The 18,822-nt window shown below is 22.4% G+C and overlaps 2 protein-coding genes across 4 annotated transcripts; one reads left to right on the forward strand and one right to left on the reverse strand.

Moving 5' to 3' along the window:
- Positions 1-579: 579 nt before the first annotated feature.
- Positions 580-3,124, forward strand: LOC102675012 (HEAT repeat-containing protein 3). Its single transcript, XM_006616686.1, has 6 exons — positions 580-810; positions 917-1,177; positions 1,272-2,209; positions 2,272-2,554; positions 2,622-2,795; positions 2,882-3,124. Exons 1-6 carry the CDS (start codon positions 667-669, stop codon positions 2,990-2,992), a joined length of 1,911 nt encoding a protein of 636 aa, XP_006616749.1. The 5' UTR covers positions 580-666; the 3' UTR covers positions 2,993-3,124.
- A 344-nt stretch (positions 3,125-3,468) lies between these two features.
- On the reverse strand, positions 3,469-17,240 carry LOC102675133. Of its 3 annotated transcripts, XM_006616688.2 has the most exons (8): positions 17,137-17,227; positions 16,958-16,985; positions 9,438-9,737; positions 5,784-5,854; positions 5,402-5,654; positions 5,094-5,222; positions 4,708-4,981; positions 3,711-4,643 (listed from the first exon to the last, which is right to left on the reverse strand). In XM_006616688.2, exons 3-8 carry the CDS (start codon positions 9,629-9,631, stop codon positions 3,711-3,713), a joined length of 1,854 nt encoding a protein of 617 aa, XP_006616751.1. In that variant the 5' UTR covers positions 9,632-9,737; positions 16,958-16,985; positions 17,137-17,227. The 3 variants fall into 3 exon arrangements, with proteins under 3 accessions (XP_006616750.1, XP_006616751.1, XP_031366755.1); XM_006616687.2 differs by having other exon boundaries at positions 3,469-4,643; positions 16,958-17,240; XM_031510895.1 differs by lacking the exon at positions 16,958-16,985 and having other exon boundaries at positions 17,137-17,154.
- Between the last annotated feature and the right edge of the window lie 1,582 nt (positions 17,241-18,822).

The raw sequence follows: 18,822 nt of genomic DNA on the forward strand, positions 1-18,822 counted from the left end.
AAAATACCAGCTACACATTTGAAAAGATTTATAAGAGTCAAATTTGGACTAACGAAATCAAATTTGACGCATGCGTAATACAGAGAGGCAAATATTAAATTCTTACAGTATCGTACTATATTAAAAATATTTTATTTTTTTAAAATTTATTTAATATAATTATAAAAATATAATAATTAATAAAATATATATATAATTCTAATCTATTTTTATTTATAAATATTATAAATATCTTTATTCTATGTTGTTTTTTTGCGATATTATCATATAAATTTAAACAAATTTTTATTATTTATTTATACAAATTGATACGTGAATGTAATTATTCAAAGCGCATGTCTCAAAAAACGTAAGGGATTATGGGTAATTTCTTGCTATTTTATTTTATAGATGATAAATAAATGAAAGTAGATATTTTTGATTCGCTGATATATTTCACTATACCAATCAATTTTCTTAAAAATTTAACCAATCATGTGAAACCTAGTCAAGTAATTTCTGTAAAAACTTAACATTTTATTTTTATTTAGTGAAAAATAATTTAGTGAATATTTAGTGAAAATTATTTCAATAGAAAGAGACAAAAAAGAAAGATATAAATAGAAATAACACGTGTATTTTTAAATAATTTTGTTTAATTCACAATAATTCATATATTAAAAAAAAATGGGAAAGCAAAAGAGACAAAAAAATAGACCACATAAAAAACATCCTACAGGACTTTTATCTGTTAAAGATTTTGAAACAGAAGAAATTGATGATGTTACGAATGATGATCGGGAAAGTGCTTTAAGAAGAGTATATGAAGAAGTATTTTACATGAAAATTTTTTATTTCACATTTCTATTCATTTTTGTATATTTAAAAATAATTTAAAATAATTTAACATTTAAAAATAAAATAATAAATTTTTCAGATACAGTCTGTTAATATTGAGGAAAAACTATCAGGATTGCAAACAATTGAATCAATGTCTTATAATTCAACTCTTGCTATACAAATTACAAAAAATGGAATTGCTAAAATAATAGGTCCATTACTTGTTGATAAAAATATTCTCATAAGAACCAGCAGTGCAAGTGCTTTAAGATATTTAGCAGATAATGGAAAAATGGAAGCACATACTAATTTATTAAATGATGATATTATGAGTCCATTGTGTACTTTGTTAAAACAAGTAAGTTTAAAAGTTAATTTTTTTTTATTCTAGTTTGATATGATAAATTAATAATTTTGTTATGATAAATTAATAATTTAAACATAATTTATAGTATTATACAAATTGGCAACCAAACGATCATAATGAGAAAAACAAAGTAATTGATGAAAAAGAAGCATTCATTCAAGCAGTTACATTATTGTGGACATTATGTGAACACAATGAATTTGCTGTAAAATGTTGCAATGAAAATGATATTGTTTCTATCCTAATAAAATTTTTTGATATCACTATTTATGGCATAGAAATTGCTACAATTATTACACAATGTTTATTATCTTTGTCAGAAGATAATATCAATGCTATTAAAAAACTTAAAAATTCTGAAGATACACTTAATCAACTATTAAACACAGAAATAAATAATGCTAGTGTTTCTGAAATAGCTTGTTTTAAAACTGCTATAAGTGGTTTATTAATTAACTTGACTAACTATGAAGAAAATATTTCTATGAATATAATCTGCAAAGTGATAAATGTATTATCTGATACTCTTTCTATTGATTGTAAACAATTATTGTCCAATTTGATTTCAATTTTACCCTATGAAAAAAATGCTTTTTCTAGTAATGCAAAAAAAAGAGTACAAGATAATAGAAGGATTTTTGGTGCACAGCAGCAAGCATTAGAGATTTTAGCCAATTTATGTTCAGAAGATCAAGAAAATGAAAATGAATCTGATTTAGAAAATTCAGATTGTGAGATTGAAAACATAGATGATGTTTGTATGGATGATAAATTATATAAAACTATGTTTTCTTTACCATTAGAAATAGTTGAAATATTTAATATCTGTAACATAATAAATAAAGTATGGGATAAAACTAGAATTATAAACAAAGATACATTAGAAATATTAGAACAAAATGTTGAAGGAAAAGATATCTTAAAGCAAATTCATACTTTAAATTGTACAGCCTATTTATGTTTAAATAATTTAATATCATGTTTAGAAATTGATGCACTTGGTGGTATAGAAAATGTATATAGGTAATATACAATTTCTATTAAATTAAAATTTATATAAAATTATTCAATTTATGATATTTTAGGATGTGGACAGAAATTGGAACAATTGTTTTCAAGGATACAAGTGCAAATGATATAGAATTATTAGAATCTGCTACAGCAGCTATGAGAGCTGCTATTCAAAAATTATCTGAGGAGAAAGTAAATATTTTTAACTGTTTAACATTAGCTGATGTTCAACCAATGTTAAACAGAGAACGACAATGTTTAAATGCTAATATTCAAGTAAATTTGATACGAATATTAGGAAATTTGGCTTTGATTTTAAGAAACAATGATACATCTGAAGCTCGTGAAATAATTAAAGTAAGATTTATAAATTTTGATTAAACCTTAATGTTGAATATTTTTGTATACTAATATTTTTTTTTAGCATATATCTATATTTTTGTTGGATGCTTGTATATTAGAATCAAAAGTTTGGGTAATGGCAGAATTTTTGGACACAATAATAGATATATATGCAGAAGATAATAGCGACCAATTAGCAAATGAAATTAAATTGCTAGAAAAATTACAAACCTTGATACCTTGTTTTAGAAATAAAGTAAGATCTTATTTCAATTTGAATATCATATCAAATTATAGAATTCATATTTTAAATTTATTATTAAAATTATTTTTTATTTATAGATGAGACAACAAAAAAAAACTTTAGGAGACAATGTTGCAATAGTGTCCACAGTGAATATGAATATTATGAAATTTATAAGGTATAAAGAAAAAAGGATAAGAAATCTTTAGAAGATTCATTCTGTTTTTTTATACATTAACAATTTTTATCAATTATGTGTTAGTACATTAATGTACTAAAATTTAATATTTACAATGTAAATATATATTTATATTATAAAATATTATTATCTAATTCTTAAATTGTAATAATAAAAGCTTTGTGTATTAAAGCAACCATATTAAATTTTAAATTAAATTAAAATTCTCGAAAAAATCAATTATGAATTATGAATATTTATAATTTTATAAAATTGAAAATTTTTTAAATTTACAAAATAATACATGATTTATATAGGAAAGAAACAACCTAATATAATTTAATATAATTTTTGTATTAATAGCATTCATGATCACAAAATTTACATTTGAATTAGTATAAAAATTCATTTCCATTTGATAATGATTCAGATGATAATAATATGCATATTTGTAATACATCGATTTTTGAAAAAAGTAGTATTTCGCAATAATCTATTTAAAAAATATTGTAAAAATAATTTTATTCATAATTGCCTCAGAATTCAAATTTAAATTGATAATTATGTATTTAATGATATTTAAAGTGATCAAGAAAAAATTTAAGCACAAAATAAATATACATGTACACAATATTTATACAGTCTTTAAAGATATCTCAACTAAAATTAACAGGGATATTCTTCTATTTAATTTAAAAATCAAAAAGATTGTACAATTTCTTACAAGAATTTATCATTAAAAATAATATTCACAAAGATTTCCCTCTTATTGATTCAAAGTTTTTAGTATTATTTAGAGTCATGTTTGATTGAGAATCATTTAGATTTAAAGCACTATGCCTCCTAGGTTTTGGAATTGGATTCACATCTTCGAGTATTTCTGGCTTTCGTCTTATAGGTTCAGAAATATGAAGCTCAATAACTTTCACCGGCTCTCGAGAAGCTACTACGGAAATAGGTGAATCATTTAGTCTTACCACATGAATGTCCTTTTGTTCTTTCGGAAATTCTTTAAATTCTATTTTAATCGGATCTTTATCATTATCGATCTCGACCATATTTTGAAAAAAATGCCTACGATTCTCTTGAATCGAATTCCTTATATTCTTTTCTTCCGAACAGTTTTTAGAAGCATTCTTTGTTTCCAGAGCTTTTATTTGTCTCTCTATCTTTTCAATCTCATCTTTCACAGAAAAACTGTCATTTCTGGATAATGTGCTTGAAGAACTTTTCCTTCGAAGAGAGATATCATCTAATTCTAATGAATTCGTTTGATCTACATCTTTAATTATTTCTATATTTTTCTGAGAAGTTCTGCAATATTCGACTTGAATATCTTCTTCCTCTTTTTTAGATTGCTCAAAATCTTTTTCCGATTTTTTATAGTCTTCTATAAGCGAAATTTTTGATTCTAATTGTTCCATATCTATAGGTTTTTCCTCAATGCAAGTTTTCTCTTTATTTTGCGTATTTGCATTAGTTTCTATAATTTTTGTTAAATTGTCTTCTGTTTTTTTAGATGGTACATCGTTGGAACTCAAAATTGAATTTTCTTTTTCTTCATTAACTTCTTGGTCTAAATTTTTACTCTTTTTCGTCAAATCGTCTATATTCTCGGTAACTCTCGTTATATCAATTGGTTCCACTATTTGAAGTTTTATGTTAGATGCTTCATGAACCGTCTGAAATAATTAAATAATGAAAATTGATAAATTTAAAAGTATTTAAGTAGAAAATTTGACTTACTTCATTTGTTTCTATATTTTCTGAACGTCGTGGTGGTTGTGGTGCTCTTCGTTTTTTACGACCATATGAACTCATCGTACTTCCGATTGAAACACAACTATTTATTGAAAGATTTGATTTTCTAATTGCATCCTGAGAGTATCTTTTAAACATGTAATCCCCGGATACGTTTTCGTTTTCATCACACAATGCCATATCACCTGAACGATTCACTTCTTCCTCTGAATCCAGAATTGCATTTGTCCTTTGTGATGATCTGTTACCGAATCTTCGCCTATGAAATATATTTGATATATTTGATATTACATATATTCGATATTTTTAATATAATTTCTATTTAATAAATGTAATACTATAATATATTATGAAATCTAAATAATACTTACAAAGGGGGAATTGGCGTTCTTTCTTGAGTTTTTTCGCGAAGAGTTACATTTCCGTTTTCCTTCGGATTTTCATTTTCGAAATCCAACGGTGGTATTTTACTTGTTGGTTTTGGACTCATTTGGCCAAATCTAAATATAAAAATTGAATTAATACGAACATTAAAATTTAATCAATGGATGATTTATGTATGTTTAAATGATTATATTGAGATAAAATTTATTTTAAAGAAGAAATTTTTACAAAATCACTACAGAAGTCAAAATTTAATTATAATTTAATAATATATAATATATAATAATATATTCACCTTCGTGCTGGTGGTTTCGGTGTAAGATCACCCATAATAGATGTAGTAGTATCCTGCGGACTACCATCATAGAGTCTTGCAGGATCACCATTAACAGTCAAAGACGAACTGTATCTCGATGCGGAATTATCTAACGTATATTTTCTTCTTCTTGCTAAAGTTCCAAGAGCTTCATCAAATTCTTGCTGATCCTTCGTTATACGTGACGATGGTATTGGTTTAACGTAAGGTTCTCTTTTGTAAGTTGACGAAACTATTTAAAATTTAATATGCATATTATGAAAAATTATGAATATATAATAAGAAATAAATAATAAAACATAATCAATAATTTTTTCATTTCAAGAATTTATTGTTATTTAATAATATTTTTGATAACAACCTGTGGTGATTGTGGACTTTTTTTCTTGAATTTCTAACTTGTCATCTTTCCGTTTGCCGAACAATCCGTTCCTGAAAACAAACAATTCATTGTCAGATGATGTAATAAAATAAGTAAATTAACAGCCATTGATACTTGCGACGCATATTTTGCTTTATATTTAAACATGTTAATTATTTATGTCATATTTCAATTTTATGGAAATATAACTTAACTTATATATTTAATCTATATTTAATCTTGAAATTAATGAAGATGAACTGAATTTAACAAAGATTTCAGTTATGAAAAATTCATAACCTATCTAACTTCTAAAGTTATATAGGTATAATATTAATATATATATATATTTATTTGTAGAAAAATAACAATTATATTAAATTTTTAATATTTTGATTATATTTTATGTTTATTTTTCTGCATTTAATAATTTAAAATAATTAAAATTTACTTTCTTTCCTATATTTATGAATTGATATCAATTATTTATTCAATAATCACAATTAAACAGATACAAGAAAGCAGCTGGAATAAAATATAAAATAGATCAATATCAGCAACTTATCCATCAACACTTTAAGTTTATAAACAGAACGAATAGTAAATTATTTGTGAGTTAAAGCGTTATACATATAATGAGCATTGAATGACACTGAGAATATTATTTTCTTATTTTAACGAATGCAAATATCAGTGTTGCAAGATGGTATGTATATTCAATGATGACTTAAGTGCCGTTTCTTGATCTTTTCTTCTCACATAAGCGCCTATAACAAAAGCCATCACATCGACAATTTCATCACGCAGATGTTTCAATACATATATTATATATTATTAACGCAATTTGAATTTTTATTTATTACCATAATAAAATTTAAAATAAAAGCTAAATATTTTATCTTAAATAAATATTATTAAATATAAATATTATATTAGTGAATTAAAAATTTTTTTATGTTATTCAAAGAAAATATAGAGAGAAATTGCATATAAAGATATTCATTATTTTATTTATATATTGTGTCTTACGAAGATAAATTCCAAGATTGATTCATGGTCAAGGAAATGCTTCAGTAACTTCGGTATGATGGATTACAAACAACGGATAAGATTTCTTTTCACTTCTGCTATCTCATATATGTGTACAAGGAAGTCTTGTTTATTCTAATACAGTTACATTTTTATAAAAAAATTACATATTTTTATAAAAGATATCTACATCACTTATAAAGATATTTATTGCATCACTTACAAAATGATGTAATCATTTATGAAGTGAATCAACGATATTTTTCATTTCTAAATAAAAAAAAAAAATGAAATAATACTTTCATCACAATAAGATATGTTTATATATATATATATTCTTATAATATATATATCGATATATTAAATATTAAAATTAATATTTTTAATATTTTTTAAAGAATAAAAACTTTTTAAATGTATGATTTTTCTATATCATCTTCTATAAGCAAAATCTATCATTAAATATATGTTAAGATTCCAGTATTAATTATCAACTGCTGAAGTTAATTTTAACCGACAATTAGACCGAAACTCTGCTTTTCTGAAAAGAATATGCAGAAGGCATCGTTTTCCAAATTAAAATCAGAATTTCACCAAGAATATTCAATTATAAAGTGAATATCTACGAAAAAAATGAAAAAAAAAAGATTAAAAACATTAAAGAAAAAATGCTGTTTGAAGAAAATAAAAAAAATATAAATGGCAGTATCTTATGATTTCATGCTTAGCTTTTTAATTATATTAATTTTTAATTTTTGTACAATTGTACAATTAACGTATCCTATTCGTTAAATGATTAATAGATTATAAAAATAACAATATCTAAGTTTTTATGGATCAGCAGCTTATTTCTAAATTTATAGATCTTATATAATATATACTTCTTGATTTTTTTGTGTAGATAAATTGACATGCAAATATCGACACGCAATATTCAATATATATAGATATACATTTAACTTAATTATATAGAATGTTACGTTGATTTAAGATTTTTAATAACACAGAAATTATGATCATAAATAAAGAATGTTAATTCTGTTCCTTTACTAATAGAAAATTTTAGTAAAAATTAAAACTAAATTTGATTTTTCAATGATAACAAATTTTGATTCAAATTATCAATGAAAATTTTTATCTTTTATCATAATATGAAATAATAGAAAAAATAAAACGTATATTAAAAAAACATCACTAATTTATATTTAAAAAATCTAAATAAATTTTACAATCAATTTGTAACAATAAATATAAATAATTTTTAGAATCAGTAAAAAATTTGATTTTAAAATTAAATTAAATTAGATTATAGATTAAATGGATTAGAGATGAAATATTTGAAACTGCACTATATCGATATCTAATGCTATTTTAGATTTTACAAAAACAAAATTAAAGTAAAAATAAGATTGATTTAATTCACAAGAAAAATTGTAAAAAACCGATATACATAATACATAAAATTTTCACATTATATAAACTTTTCGATACTTAAAATTTAAAAATTTAAAAAAGAATTCAATAATGATTTGAAATAATGAATACTTTGAAACAAATTTTACATTAAAGTTTAATGTATTATTATTTTAAATTTTAATCAAATAATAGATAATCTATATGATAAAGATAATAATCATTGATAATATCTATTTATATCAGTAATAAAATATCAACTATTAAAAATTTTTTTTTTTTGGAAAAATAATTTCATCACAAAAATAAAAACGTATAAAATTTGTAAATTTTTAAAACTTTCTTATATAATAATTAATCACACGTTACTTTTATGATAATAAATAATAAAACTTATAAAGTTAATAATTAATAAAACTTATAAAGTTATTTTTCTAATTAAACATAATCATTTCAGTTTTCTTGATTATAATTGATTATAAGGATTAAAAAATATTTTTAAAATGGAAAAAAATGATCATAAATTAAGATAACTGTATAGAAGTTTAAGAACGTGTAATTGCGCAGGAAAGGCGCATCGAACGTTGCCTTAAATAGAAATTGCAAAGACCTTTTGGACGGAAGACAACCTGACGTCGATCGTCTGCTAAATTCCTTTTATTTATGTTCTTTGGATGACAGCCAAATGCAAATATCTATACGATACACGTGTACATTTCGTGGGTTCAAGTTCAAGAAACTTTTGGCCGAACCTTTCTCAATTTATATTTGAATTCAACATACTGATAGTAAAATTGTGATGGTAAAATTCTGTCAAAATAATCAAATATAACAATCCTTTTTAACAAATCATTCAATAATTAAAAATTTATAACATATAATATAATTTTGAAGTTAAATATCAAAAATATCATCATACTAATAATATAATTATATTGTTTTAGTCATTCTTCATCAAATCTAAACTTATCTTTATGACATATTTCTCTTCTAAAAATTTGTCAAGCTCTACGTTCCTTTTTTGTCTAAATTCAAATTTATATCTTATTAATATTTTTATTATACATATATAGATATATAATTTACATATAGTTTTTTCTATATAAACTTTAAGTAAAGAATTATTTAATTATATTAAATTAGTTATTAAATTAAATAATAATATTATATATATTATGTATTAATTAATTATTAAATTAAAATAATATTCACCATGTGGACTTAATAGAAAAACTATTTGATCTCTTCTTTCTACTTCTGCCAAATGTCCAGAATTTATGTTTCGAATCTTTTGCCTTTCCATCATGGTAAAAGTAAGATTGTGTACTGGTGATGTCATCGTTGAATGGATTTAAATGTTCCGGATAATCGTGGATGGAAATACTGGAACGTCTTGATTGCGACATGATTCACTGCATTCGATCTGCAAACTTTTGGATTTTGTCTCGATTGACAGCGTCGCGACACCACGAGGTTCATCGATCTTTCGTCATCCCTTTTTCATGATCTCATCTGAAAATATATGAAAAAAAGAATCTGATCATTTTCATTCATTCAAACCATACATTCTTATTCGTTCACAAAAATAAAATCTGTGAAAAAAAATAGTATCATTCTATATTTAAATGTTTAGTAATATTAGAGAAAATATAGCAATAATTTTGTAACAACTTTTAATTTCTTGCACATAAAATTAATAGAAATTTTCGATAATAAAAAAAATAATAAATGAATATTTTTAATTACTAAAATTTTTCATAAGTTGTTAAGAAAAGTTGAAGAGAATTAAAATGATAAAAAATAAATAAAAAACTTTTGAAAAAGATTTTTAATTATTAGAATTATATTTCTGTATTTAGAAAAAATATTTTTAATTTTGAAACTAAAAAATTCAAAGTATAAAAAGACTGAATAATTACAAGAGTTAATCAAAATTTTTCTTAGAAAGCCAATGATCTTATCGAGATTTTTACCATAATAACTTTTAATCGCATTGTTATATTAAATGAGGTGTTTATAATTACGTACAGTATAATTATCAAAGAGCGGGAGTAATTTAGTCTAGTAACCATGCCGAAAACATCAAGCAAGAATAAAGTCCAGATTTATTTTTAACATATTACGTAGACCAAATTCCGGGAACATGAACAGTTACAGGAAGTTGAACTTAATATAAAGTTGTATTATAAACAATTTGTTAAAAATTAAATTTTTTGTTTTGCAAAAAAACTTTTCTTCATTTTTATTCATATTTTTCTGCATACTTTATATTTATTTGTGATATTTTAAATAGTTTTAAATCTCTTTTTTTTATTTTTTATTTTTAATACAAAAATAATTCCTGTTCTTGATTTTAAAAATATATAAAAGTTCTCAGTTTTGATATTATATGTAATAAAATATATAAATAATATAAAATAAAAATTAATTTGAAAAGATCTTTAAATATTCGACGTAACATCAACTTCCTTTTCACAAAATTTGTATTTTTATCAATATTATTATACATCATTCATACCATTCGATACCATTATTCTGTTATCTTTCAATTATCTATTCGAACAATAAAAAAATTTCAATCAAACATTATGACAAACGTCGATTTCGTAAATTTTGACCCTGAACTGAAAAAACCGACATCTTCAAGGGATTAAAATATTAGCCAACCAAGATGGATACGAAGAGAATGATTCAGAGACCAAGCTGCGATGCAATTGCTCGATGTTATATCAATTGTCGGTTCAAATCGAAAGACCTACGATATCCAATTTAATATTATTGTATAGTTACTGAATAAAGTGCTGGATTAATCACTATTAAACTCGAAAACTCAAGCATCTATTGTTTTTTGTTTATTAAATTATAAACGAAGCATGTAATTTTCTTTTCTTTTTCTTTTATCAATTTTTTTTTATGTACATTTCTATTATGAAAAAATAAAAATTTAAAGATTTTCAAAAATAAGAATTTTTTGACAAATTAAATTTATCTTTATTATTAATATCTATTATATTAATATCTTTCTCTTAATATCTATGTTTATTAATATTATACGACGTTACATTAACCTAGTTAACCAATTCTCTAATCCTAAATTACAAAAATAGAGAATGTCTCAAGGTTTACATAACATACTGCTCGATGATGCATCTTAATTACTAGAGACACGCGTAATTTTATTATTCTTTCTTTATGTTACGTTACGCGATTTATTATCTTGAGACCATTTATTTTCTGCTTACACTGAAGAAATAATGTTCCCATGTTTTAATTATCCATGCATAACAGTATGAGAAATTAGAAAGAAATTTTCGGAAAGGAAAGTACGAGACAAATATCGAAACAAAATTGAAAAACATCTCTTATAATCAAAGAATGATGATTTACAAAATTAGAAAATTTTGTAAAGAACGATATTGAACTGATTAGGAAATTTTAAGAATAGAAATTACGAAAAAAAATTCCTAAGTATTCGTTTCATTTACGAATTGATTCCTAAATAAATTTTCTATGAAATAAAAATTTCATCGTCAATGATAATTTTATTCACGCCATATATTTTCTAATGAAAAACAAACTTATGTCACGAATTGTGTATTGTCGTTGATTAATATCGCTAAGAAACGATTCCAGAAGAAGATACAGAGGTATCACGTGTATTGATGCTCACGAGCAACAGCTAACGAACTTAATTAGTTCAATTAGCTCATTGCAGTCGCAGTTCATTTCTAATCTGGAGCTTACTGATGAATTTGCGTCATAAGCTTGGTCAAACAATTAATCTGAATTTATGGATATGAATCGAATTGAATGTAAATTAATAATGGAAATATAAGATTAATATAAATTGAATATTCAAGTACCTTTAAATACACGTGACACAATAGTTCATGTGTTTTCACAGAAAAGTTTTTTTTGTACATGCAATACTAATTGCACAGAAGGCCAACATATTTTGCTAATTGAAGAAACTGTTTCACACGATGCTATTGTGAAACATAGAAACCGTTTTTTTTTTTAAATGATCTTGATAAATGATACACCAACGTGAATGATTTCTTTGTATAATAATAATATTTATATATATTATATATATATAATAATTATTATTATTTCATTATTTGTTAAACTTTATTTATTATATAGTTATTATTCATTATGTATTCAAATATTCTGAAATCTTTTTATTTTTTTTTTATTATATTTCAAAAACATTTACAGTTGTTGAAACAAACAAAATTTTTAAAGTTAAAAATAAATTAATGATTTATCGTTATCGATAATATTGACGATGCCATTTGAACTGATAATAAAACGAAGTAATTAACTATGTACATACAACGTTTAAAAATGACTGTGCGATATTCGATGTGTAATAATTCTGTCGCCAATGTCTACATGTGGTATACACATTACGACAAGCAAAAAATTGATAAATAATAAAAATGAACTATTAAAATATTTGAATATATTTTTCAAAATGTATTCTTAATTTTTTAATCCATTTTGATTATTCTAAATAATTAATTCTAAATCGAGAAATTTTAAATCTTAAATTTATAATCTTAAATTCATGAAATTTATATAATACACAAAGAAATCATTGATTTACGAAGTTAATTCATTTATATATCTTTACTAACATTTATATCCTCATCATTTAAAATTTAAATATTATTAGTAAAAAATCTACAAATGCACTTTCTAAAAAAAAATTCATAGGACATTTTATATACAAATTATTAATTCAAACAATCTTCATTACATAATACAAAATATAGATAATCTAGATCGGAAAACTAAAAAACAAATAGAAATATTTATTTGAATTTAAACTATGAAGATCAAATGAAACTATAATATAATATCAATATAAATTCACGATTGTGTTTTTTTTTAAAAATAAAATTTTAAAAAAAAGAAAAAGAAAGAAAAATTGATTTGATTTCAATGGAATTTGTGATGTCAACAAAAATCTAATTTTGTTCCAGCAGCATAAATCCTATAAAATTTAAGTAAATATTTTTAGAATCTCAAATGATTGTGAAATATCACTTCATAAATCTTTGTTTTTTTGAATATTTTTTTTTTTTTTTTCATTTCAAATAATTAAGCAAATTAATTTTATTAAAATATAAGAAGAAATAGAGAATTTTTTTAGAAATTGAATTGTAATGAGAATTAAAATGTCGTTATAAAAAATACTATACTATTCTCGTGAAATTTAATGATCAATATAAATATAGTGGGCTAACCGCAATCGAGATTTATTGATCAGAATTTCAGTTTTGCGTGTCACGAAACTGGAACAACCTTTTGTCAATGTCTGATCGTATAATGATTGCAAGGATTTCATATGTTTTGAGATATACAGAAGAAATTTTGAACAAATACTTGCTGAATAATGAATTTATTTTATTTCAAAAGAATTGGAAATATTTAATATAAGAATAAAAATTCAATAAAATGAATTTCATAAAAGTTTTATTTGTAGGCTTATCCTCTTAAAAATGGGATTTATATAACGAAATGTTAAGAATAGAGCAGTGTAAGATGATCGTGCTAAGATTCGATGCAAATTAGTCGCAAATTAACTTGACTTTGTCCAAGTTGCCCTTCCGTTTAAAACGAGGGAACTCTCGAAATGATTGTGAATTAACCTGTCAGATACGGCCATTAATAGAGCTAGAAAAAGGATCTCCATTTCAAATCTTCACAAGCAGATTGTGAAATAAAATCTAGCGTGATCAATTTACACAGTACGCTATCATCTTAGAAATTCTCAAAAGAAAAATGGTTTGATACTTCCTCTATTTTTTTAAACAATCAACACTATTTTCTATAAATATTATAACTTATTCATGAATTATAACTCATAATTATTAAATTTTAATATTCAATATTATTTTTCCTAGATTTAAAAGAATTTTGAAACATTATTTATTTAATTTAATAATAAAATTATTAAATTGTTATTTTTATTTACAAGGAATTACGATTCTAGAATGTAAAAAATATAATTAAGAAATAATATCCTATAATATGCTTTGAATAAAATTAATTTTTGAAATTAATATTAAATTTATCTCTATTAAAACTTCTATATTCATTTAATGCTCACAGAAATCAAATGTTTTATTATTTAAAAATATATCAATGTAATTGCAATATCAATATTGTGAAAACAGTATGCAAAATCTGATATGAGAGTTGAAAAACTTTAAGTTGAGAAAGTATAAAAAATTTGTATATCTTTCAATAAGATATCTAATTTAATACGAATAAAGATACATACAAACAAAATGATTATTAAAAGAAGAATAACTTTAAAAAAAAACCTTATTTTGCTGCTTTACGAAAAATTTAAACTTCTAACTTGTTTGAAACCTTGAATACTTTTCGCATTTTTATCGATTTTGAAACGAGTCACATGCTCCATATACAAATGTAAATTGCTTTATACGATGGAATAAATTTTTGAAGGAATTGGATATTTTATGTTACTTTTTCGAAGAGAAATATTAAATTTTTATTTTTAGCATTTGAGCAAACTTTTTATTTTTTAAAAAATCAAAATTTCTAATGTTTTTGAGTTCTCTCTTCCATGTTATTTTTCTTTAAAAACATTTAAATTCCGATAGAAGTATTTTGTTCTTTATCCTAGAAAAAAAAAAAAAACAAAATTACTTGTCTGAATATGATAAAAAATAATATCGAGAATTAAATCATTTATCTGAAATAAAATAAAAAAAAAGTTTTATAATAAGAAAAATTTAACAATAAAAAAAAAATTTTTAATAATTGAGAATCTCTAATATTCATGACTTGAACTCATGGTACCAGTTATCACGAAATATAATAAGGAATTTTAGGATAATATACTCTTAGATTTTACGATTTCACTTTCCAAGTAATGCATAAAAGTGCCAATCGATTCTTCCATAATTACCGGTGAACACGAAAGGATTACTTAAAAGTAGAGAAAAAGAAAAGAAACTATAGTTGGATCGTATTTCGAAGAATAAATTATTGTTGAATAAATGAAAATATAATATATGATATATTTTATGTTTAATTAAAAGGAAGGACCAGAAAGATAACTTTTTTGTAAAATATAAAAAAAATGAAAAATCATAACTTTATAATTTTATATAATAAACAGTTTAATAATTAATTAATTTAATTATTTAAATAATCAATCTGTTAGATATTTCAATTCTTACTATAGATTTTTTTAACTGCAAAAGATGAATTTTTATTATTTTTAGCATTAGAAATATTATATTTAAAAATTTAAATAGATTAAATATATATATAATTACAAATACTTTTTGTTGATAGAAGTATATTTAGGAAAAAATAGTGTTTAATTTAATTTAGAAAATAAATTTGAAATTATATGAAATAATGTTTAAAAGTCATCGTTTTTATATCATAAAGAAAATAATAGTTACAAACTTCTTATTTCATACTCTAGATATAATCTTTATAATATTTTACTTATTTATAGAATAATTTTTTATGCAATACTATTTAAGATTAATTTGCAATTTAACCATTCAAATATTTTTAAAAAATTATGTTTCTAACTTTATAAAACATTATATTTTTTTTTTTTATACAAAAAAAAAACATTCAATAATTGTAAATATATAATATTCTTATTACTTATGTTATATGTAATTTCACAAGTTAAAATAAACATAAAGAATAATAATCATCAGGATAAAAATAATGCTTACCGAACACTCTTTACATGCGAATTATATCGAGTATAATGACAGAAATCGATTATTCGAATAGGAACAAAAAAGATCGTAGGATCAACGGAACCCGAAACCTGACCAACTAAATTATGTGCGTCATGTAGGTCAGTGAATTGTAGTTCTAAATAATTGTGCATGAGTTATAGTTATGCTATGGTATAGTTGTTATGCTACGATAACTATGTATAATACATCCGTAAAAAAAATAAAAATAGATAAAATATCATTCATTTTTGTCTAATCTAATAAATGACTTACTTTATCTTTATTATTAATAATTTCGTTAATAAAACTGCATTCAAATATTTCTTTTTTTATTGTACTATTTGTAATTTCATTCGATTTCTTTCTCTCTCAAATATTTCTTATTATCTTTATAAATATCGATGTTATATAAATTTAAAGCGGGAAGATTTACATATCAAGATTAACGATGCCATGATAAGCGTTTTTATCATGAAATGTATTCATTTCAAAAAATATTATATATCGTAATACATCAAATTTTTATAAGAATTTTATTGATTTGTTGAATTTGTTCTTGTCTTTACACTGCAACTCTTATACATATACTATATTACACGTATACTATATTACACATATATTATACATACACACATCACATACACATACACATATAAATATATATATGTGTACATCATTTATCATTTTATCAACTTTGTTTTACTTACATTTAATAACGTTTAAAAAAAATAAAAAGAACTGTGATAAGATGCCATCTTATTAACAAGCTTTCTCTCGATTAAAAAATTCGATCGAAATATCGATTATAATAGTGTGCGCAAGTTAGTATAAAAATTCGACCATCGATATCAATTATTCGAATTTTTATAAAATATCAAAATCTTCTCGAATAATGTATTACAAAATATATAACAATTATACTTAAAATATATTATACATTATATATTTTATGATATTTAAAATCAAAGTCATAAGACTTACGTAAGTGACTTTAGATGTCGAGTTGTTACTGTAATCGAAGAACAAAAAAACTCGATTTTATTCAGTATTCAGTTTTGATCAAAATAATTTAGATTATACACATTAATTATTTATTTAATTACTATTTTTGACACCGATTTATATAATTGAAAAAAGAGTACACAAATAGCACCACATACAGCGTGGAACATAGTTCACAAGAAACACAAAACCGTCCTTCCACGCCGGAGTTCGCCGAGCGACTGTGGCGAATTATATCGCAGTAAGATTTCGACAAACTTCGTATACTTTCGAATGGCGCGGCAAACTTCGCATTATATATAATTGATTAAAAATAGCGGCTAATTTAAATATAAATATATTTTTATAAATATAATTTTTTTTAATAATATTATACATATAATAAAATAAATAATTTATAAATATATAAAAATATATAATTTATAAATTTTCATAGTAATGAAATAGTAAATATAATTTTTTCGTAGTAATGAATGAAAACTTAAAATATATAACAATATATAATTTTATAATTTTTAAATTTTTATATATAAAGCTGAAACTTATCATATATTTTGTGCTGCTGTTTATAACATAAATATAAAAGTGATTTCGTGTTATAAGTCATAATAAATAATAATAAATATGTTGACTAATACTAATTGAATGCATATATTACTAGTACAGTTCACTATTTATGTAGGCGTTAGTGGAACGTGTAATAGAAAGTTGTAAAAGAAAAAATGCAATATGTAGGTAAAACTTGTTTTAAATAAAACAAAAATCATCTGTTATCTCATTTACTTCATAGTTCCTAGTTCTTTTTTTTTTTAAAGAAACTATTAATTAGATTTCCTTAAAACATTGAATAATTTCAACTTAATAAATTACTTTAATTAAATTAATTAATTTAATTAAAATACATAAAAATATATTATATATGTAAATATAATATCTATAAGAATTATTTTTTAATTCACATGTATTTCTTTATTTAAAAAAATGCATTATTCATTATTATATGTAAATTAATTCTAAATAAAATTTAAGATTAAATTTCAGAAAAAATTTCAAATTATCTATTATATTGGAAATTTTTCTTTGCAATTGGTAGCATTGAAGACTAAAAATGAATTAATCTTTTTTAATTAATTAAGTTATCACATCGATGACTAGAAAAAAAGAAAAAATATAGTAACACAAACAAACTTCGTTAAACGTGCTTCGTCAAACAATTTGCCATGTATTTTCATCGATGATGATAATATGATATCACTGTTTTTATATGCATCATTAATTATAAAAAGATAAAAGGAAATATCTTGAAAGAAAATTCTATTATAATTAACATGAATAATAACATGAAACCAACATTTTTTAAATAATTATTAAAATCTTATAAGATAATAACAATATTTTGTCAATATTATTTTTTAATGGCTGACTATGAGCAAAGAAATAATAAAGATATACATTTTAAATAACATTTTTGTTCTATCACGATTTAAAGGATAGAAGAAACATTATTCTTATCTTCCATTCTATCTCGATTGAATTCTTCACCGATCATATCGAATCAACTTGATAAGATACACGTTATCGAGACCAGTTTGCTTTTGATGCAATATTTACGATGACCCAATTGATAGATAAATAGTAATATTGCAAAAAATTCAATATATTAAATTTTTGTTATAATAAAATCATCAATTAGAAAAACAAATTGTTATTCCTCAAATATAATTTTATTTTTAAATAATAATATATATTAATAATAATATAAATTAGAAAATATTATAATATTATATTATAAATATTATAATAATTGTTTTAATATTATAAGATAAATAACTAAGAAACAAGAT

This window comes from Apis dorsata, unplaced genomic scaffold, assembly GCF_000469605.1.
Source record: "Apis dorsata unplaced genomic scaffold, Apis dorsata 1.3 scaffold_269, whole genome shotgun sequence".
Lineage (NCBI taxonomy): Eukaryota > Metazoa > Arthropoda > Insecta > Hymenoptera > Apidae > Apis > Apis dorsata.

Bases quoted from the DNA above. Each gene is read 5' to 3' on its own strand.
- LOC102675133 (XM_006616687.2), bottom strand. From the start codon at position 9,631: ATGTCGCAATCAAGACGTTCCAGTATTTCCATCCACGATTATCCGGAA. The intron at 5,223-5,401 runs GTGAATATATTA...TTTTATATTTAG, and splicing joins CCGAAACCACCAGCACGAAG to ATTTGGCCAAATGAGTCCAA. The intron at 4,982-5,093 runs GTAAGTATTATT...TATATTTCATAG, and splicing joins AGAACGCCAATTCCCCCTTT to GCGAAGATTCGGTAACAGAT.
- LOC102675012 (XM_006616686.1), top strand. From the start codon at position 667: ATGGGAAAGCAAAAGAGACAAAAAAATAGACCACATAAAAAACATCCT. The intron at 1,178-1,271 runs GTAAGTTTAAAA...CATAATTTATAG, and splicing joins TGTGTACTTTGTTAAAACAA to TATTATACAAATTGGCAACC. The intron at 2,555-2,621 runs GTAAGATTTATA...ATTTTTTTTTAG, and splicing joins AAGCTCGTGAAATAATTAAA to CATATATCTATATTTTTGTT.